General features: G+C 40.7%; 1 protein-coding gene across 1 annotated transcript in view; it reads right to left on the bottom strand.

Moving 5' to 3' along the window:
- Nucleotides 1-299: 299 nt before the first annotated feature.
- Nucleotides 300-6,000, bottom strand: part of sorcs3a (sortilin related VPS10 domain containing receptor 3a) — a gene marked incomplete at its 5' end in the record, with an annotated part of 284,232 nt that continues 278,531 nt past the window's right edge. Inside the window, 2 exons of the mRNA XM_080464067.1 lie at nucleotides 300-397; nucleotides 2,910-3,070. Coding sequence (XP_080320193.1) covers nucleotides 339-397; nucleotides 2,910-3,070 — 220 coding nt within the window. The 3' untranslated portion in view covers nucleotides 300-338. The remainder of the gene's footprint in view (nucleotides 398-2,909; nucleotides 3,071-6,000) is intronic.

Raw genomic sequence — 6,000 nt, 5'->3', positions numbered from 1 at the left:
CCACGAACGATATGTCACTCTGCGAATGAACGTCGTTATGTAGCTTATACGTACATCCACGAAACCCAACACGTTTTGTTTGTTTGTTTTTTTGTCAGTAATTACAACGATTCCCATCGAGTAAACGGCTGCATGGATGCTGCTGATCGACACATCCATGCAAGTCTGTATAAATGAGGTCTCTTAGAAAACTATTAACATCGCTTGTGTTGAGGATTACAAAACAGAAAAGGAGACTCGCCCCCCCCCCCCCCCCCCCCCCCCCCCTGCCCCCGCCCCTCCATCGTCCCTGTAACACCGTCACACTGTCGCTCTGTACACGGGCCGCCGCTCCGGCCTCACACGCTGGTACAGTTGGGGATCTCCCTTGTGCTCTCGCAGGCGTTCCCGACTCCCCCTGAGGCAGAAGAAGAGAGGGAGAAACAAGAAGGGAAACTTACAGCCTCCATGTGCAACAGTGGAAATGGAACGATGTCAAACGGCGCGCAAATGTGAGGAAAATGTGCTCGTTTGAACAATTTCACACTAAATATCCTTTAAATAGGTTCCAGCAGACATGAGTTGAACAGAATTATCGCACATCAACGATTCTATTTGAATGAAATTGCAACAATTTTACACACACCAGCCGTAATATAATGAGCTGACGGAGTGGTGTGGGTAGTTTTAGCAGTGATGGATAACCTGGTTAATGACTTTCAGAACTCGTTAAATGATCACGTTTATAATAACAACAATAACAATAATAATAATACATTATAATTGTATAGTGCTTTTTAAGACACTCAAAAGCACTTTACATCATCATATCATAAAATGAACAAACATAAATTAAGAAACATCAGAAAATTCATTCATGCATCAAGCAAATCAGTGAATTCTGTCTTTTGAATGAAGACGACGTTGATCATGACCATGTAGCACAAATCTATTAATCTATAAAACTACATGATACTGGTCAACAAATGAGATGCTTGTCTTAGACAAGTTACAAAAAAAAAAAATAAGATATCTCTGATCTCAGATAAAGCAGAAGGTAATATATTTGGTCCAAAATGTCTGAGAGAGAACTTGACTAAATATCTAGTAACACTGGATGGTATAACTTTAACCTCCAGTTATTTTAGAGCAGGACTTATCTTTCAACTCCCACATTAGGCACATTAGCAGGACTGCCTATTTTCACCTTCATAATATATCTCAAATCAAGAACCTGTTGACTCAGAGAGAAACGAGAAACTAATCCATGCATTTGTCGGTTCTCGATTATTGTAACTCTCTATCATCAGCGTGTCCTCATAACTGCTAAAAAATTCTTCAATTGATTCAAAATGCTGCAGCGAGAATACTGACAAGAACCATCAGCAGAGATCACATCACTCCAATATTGGCTTCTATTCATTGGCTTCCTGTCAAATGTAGACAAGAACTTCAAATCCTTCTTTTAACTTATACAATCAGGCTCCATCATATCTTAATGAGCTGTTTGTCGTACATTACCCACCAGGGGAGGATGAACAACAGTTTCCAATATAAAGTCAAAGTAAAACCGGCATAATTCACACAACAGTGAAACGGACTTTATGCGAGAAGTAGGAGAAATTGAGATTTCTTTTTAAATTATAAGCTGCAAATAAGCAGGTAGTCAGTCGTTCTTGGTCCACTAATGTGTGAGTGTCCACTCAAGGAGAGAAACTCTGAAACTGCAGGAGCTTCATGCGTCCTGTGAAGTGAGTAAATCCACAGGACTGCGCCGCGCCTCGGCAGCTTGGTGGGGACCCAGAACAGATTGGTACCATGTGAAAGCAGCCTGTAATTTGCTCCTGACAACCTGTTGTTTCTGTGTTACTGTGAATTATTATTCTTAAAGGAGTCAAACTGCGACTGAAAAGGGAAGGCGATTAAAACCAGTGCATCTGCGGTCCTGCTGGTGCCTTCAGTCCGGAGGCCAAAAAGCGCCAACATGTTGCCTTCATTTATCATTCACTGGGAGACCTGCCAGAGTTTGTTCTTCCTCATGTTAACACCCTCTCAGCATTGCGTCTGTGCTGAGGATTTCCCGCTCTCTTGAATAATTAAAGATGGCGAAAAGAGATAAAATGATTCTAATTCAATGGCTAAACAATCCCTGGAGAGCACGATTCTGCTCGCAATAGTTCCCCGTATTAAATTTGGACTTTTTCCTTAACAAAAGGAACCAATAACGCCTCAGATCAGGACACAAAGGAGGTTAACAACCAAAAACCGGCCCACAAAAGAGTTTGAGTGGCCAGTTAATTGCAACTCTTGAATAAAAGTGGCGCCTGTCTTGGAGGGGGGTCATAACTTAAACCTGACACTCACAATCAACCTGCAGATGGCAGCAGAGCCAAAAGACAAGAAATCAAGTGATGTGAAGGTTAGCTAGCTTATTGCTAATATAGCGGAGTTAATGTTTCCACATACAATCCTGAGTTCTGTCCTGTTTTTAATATATTTATTTTTTCTCCATATTTCCAGCTGGGATTCATCATCTTTCTGTTATTCATTATGTATTTTGTTATTGTATTGTCGATTTTCCTTGTCTAATTACTATTACCGCAGAGATTGCTCAATTAATGAGTGCAGCGCCCTCTGCTGGGCCCCTGCAGAGTGCTATTAGTCTGTCGCCGTCTTTACGGCAAGTCAACGCCTTGAATATTATTTATTATTTTGCTTTTGTGATCCAGTATGTTTTTCTGTACTTTATGGTGAGGAAACTTCTAATTGTTGTGGATAAACGCTGTTGATGGTGTTTGCTGCCTTGTTAAGTCATGATTAAGATCAAGAGGTTGATCTGGCCCTTTTTGCATAGAACTGACTTGTATGTGGGACCTGGAATTACCACGACTCTGACATCCCGGCCATAAATCGTTCAAAGCTCCACTCACGTTTGACCCTGGCATCCAGCTCCTTCTCCATGAGTTCTTTGGATGTGGAGAACTCACTCAGGGTGATTTTCGGCGTGCCGTCGCCCTGACCCACCGACCCGATCATCTCCTGCTCCTTCTCCTGGTTCACCTCAGCGTATATGTTGAGCCAGGGTATTTTTCTAGGGATCACAAAAAGACCGAAAATGAGCTCAGGAACATCTGATTGTCGTGTTCTCCTTTCTTTCTTTTTTCTTTGTTTTGTTTATTTTTCAGGGACCACGTACAGAAAATATTACTCAGAGAAAATATGCTTTGTGCCAGATTTAGCCGTGGCTAGTTTCCATCTGCAGTCCCCGGGCAGGCACACACAACATCATAATACATATAACAAATATAACCTACATACCAACAGTAACATTAGCAATAACCATTAAAATTCATCAACCGGGATTTGTAAAAGTCATACAGAATACTAAAATACATTATACAACAATGCTATGAACGGTTTAAATAGACTCATGCTGACACAGCTGGTTTTCCATAATGTGCTTTTTCAGGTTTGGAGAAAAAGTGTTCCAGTCTGCAGACAACTTCAGACAGCCTGGAAGCTGATTCCACAGTTTGATAGCTTCATATGAACAGGCTGTTTGTGCAAAGATGCAGGAAATTCCTCGTGTCCATCAGAAAGGTACAGCTGACATTAATATATTTGGAGACTCAAATAAAAAGATATTCAAGACTATTAATTGTTATTATGGAGACCTGAGAGATCTTTCAAAAAGAGAATAATTAAAGGCTGGGCTGATCAAGACATGGGGTAAACAAAACAATCAGGGTCAAAGCTGTTTAAGACAATCAGGTCTGGACTTATTTAACATATTGAGGGGTGGCATTCACACAGACTTATTATTATTTACCACAATCTGGGTGCGAGGCAATCAACAAAGGTTAAGGTTCAAGACCTCCAGTTTGACACATGGTAAGGCTGATCCAAATCTATTACTAACTCAAGGGAGTGACGTTACACAGACATGACAGAACACCAGTGTACAAAGAGAAAGGATTACAAGACATGAGACAGTAACAAAGGAAAGCATGGAGCAAGGCATCCTGGGAACAAAGTGGGAATGCATACAAAACAGAGCAGAACACAGGATACATGGTGCATTCATTCATTTTCAAGACATGAGACACCAACAGAGGAAAATTAGGAGCTGGACCCTCCGGGGACAGACTGCAAATCCAAAAAAGTAGAAAAACAAAGTTCGAAATGCAGTCAGAAGCAATTGACCTTTGGCTAAGCCCCACCCCCTAAATACAAACAAACCAATAGCATTCAACTACCAACTGCCCAAAAAAACCAACTCAGACATTCTTGGTGTAAAACATTAGAAGAGCAAGAAGCATGAGAGCTGGTCACACTTTTGTTGTTTTCTGGGCTGTTTAAGTAATTACAGACAAAAAAAGGGTGAAACGATGTGCCTGGGGCACATGCAACAGCGATACGAGGTATCCCCCAAAGGATTCCAAATAACACACCGAAGCCTCTTTTTCACTTTGTTAGCTTAGCATTAGCATCGGTGATGGCTTCTCTGTCCTCTCTTCCTCCTCTTGCTCAGTGTGCCTGATGTTTTCTTACTCCTCAGCTTCCATTAGGGATAACGCTGTCTGTATTAAGCGCCGCAGGTTGTTAGCGTTGGAGTCGAAGCGCTCCGAGCCCGAGACCCGGGTCTGCAACCTCCAAACGTCCCAGCTAGTGGCAGATGCTAGTCCGTGGTGGCTACGTTACCAACCATAAGCTCGCTTTGTTTGTGTACAGGTGGATCAGCATTTAATTTATTTTGCTGTTAAGTTTAGCTTACATTAAAAGTGTATTATATACAAAGGTGAGCTGGCAAAATCAGCTGCGGAGTTAAAGAATGGCAGGACGTTGCGCAAAAAGAAAAATCTGTCAAAATTAAAAAAAAAGAGGTGGTACCAAGACAGTTACATACAATATGGTTTCATAGACTCAATGGACACCAAACACCCTGAGATGGTTTGTAACACAAAGAGCTCATCTTAAAAAAAAAAGAAAGAAACTGTATGTCACATGTAGTGTTTTATGACGTTTCTTTTTTTTCTTTTTTGCAGCTGTACAGAGTAAAAAGTAAAGGTAAAAAGTGTACAACGGTAAAAAATTAGGGTCACTCAAGAAAAAAAAAGTTCAGAACCACTGATCTACAGAAAAAAAGTACTTTAGTGAAAGTGAAAAAAAGCACCAACGCTGCCACCGTATCATTTGTTAGTTACCCCTGCAGATGTTCACGTCTCCCTACTTACTGGTAAATTGATCTTTACCAATTGGTAACTTCCCAAGCTCTCGGCTGTATGAATGCGCCTTATACACTAAGGTTTGGGGCAGCTGGGGTAAAAGGAAAAAACCCAGTTTATAATTTTCCAAACCCTGACAGACTCATAGAAAAGCAGCCATGTGTGCCACAACTAATTTCACATAGAATAGCTCTGTTTCCTGGAGCTGATGGGTCCACACTAACTTTAAAGCCTTCTTAATTGTAATTATACTTCAGTGACTAATTTACAGGCAAATTATAGCAACACTGGTATCGTCCTCTATCTACATTTATAACGCCCCGTATACATCTTTATTTAGTCACAATCCAATTTATTTCCAATTACGATTCATGTTGGTTATTAATTGTTCTGTTTTGTCAACTGTGAGATTTCTTGAAAAATGCATCCTCTTTATGCTAATGGGAAAATTTTCATATCCATAATTAATGACAGCTTTTCCATTTCCCCCAGACTTTTCAAGAGAATCATTTTGAGTGTGAATAATTTATTCAGCAAATAGGAGCTGAGGCACAGAAAATCCGCATATTAAACCTTTCTAATGATCATTTGTGCCTCGTGTAGTGGAGTCGTGCAAAAAGTATGAGTGTTACCGCCGAGAGGGGGTCTTATTAAATCAAACCACCGAAACTGGATTGTAATTGATAGGTCCAGACTTTGCTCATCTGGCCTCATCAATAATAAAAGAGGATGGTATATATTCAGACAGGGGTTGTGTATAGTCATGCTGTAATGTGCAGGAGGTGAAAGTAATCAG

The sequence above is a fragment of the Lipophrys pholis genome (assembly GCF_963383615.2).
Source record: "Lipophrys pholis genome assembly, chromosome: 5".
Classification (NCBI taxonomy): Eukaryota; Metazoa; Chordata; class Actinopteri; order Blenniiformes; family Blenniidae; genus Lipophrys; species Lipophrys pholis.
Note: the sequence above shows the minus strand (reverse complement) of the source record. Positions and strands in the feature narration are given on the sequence as shown.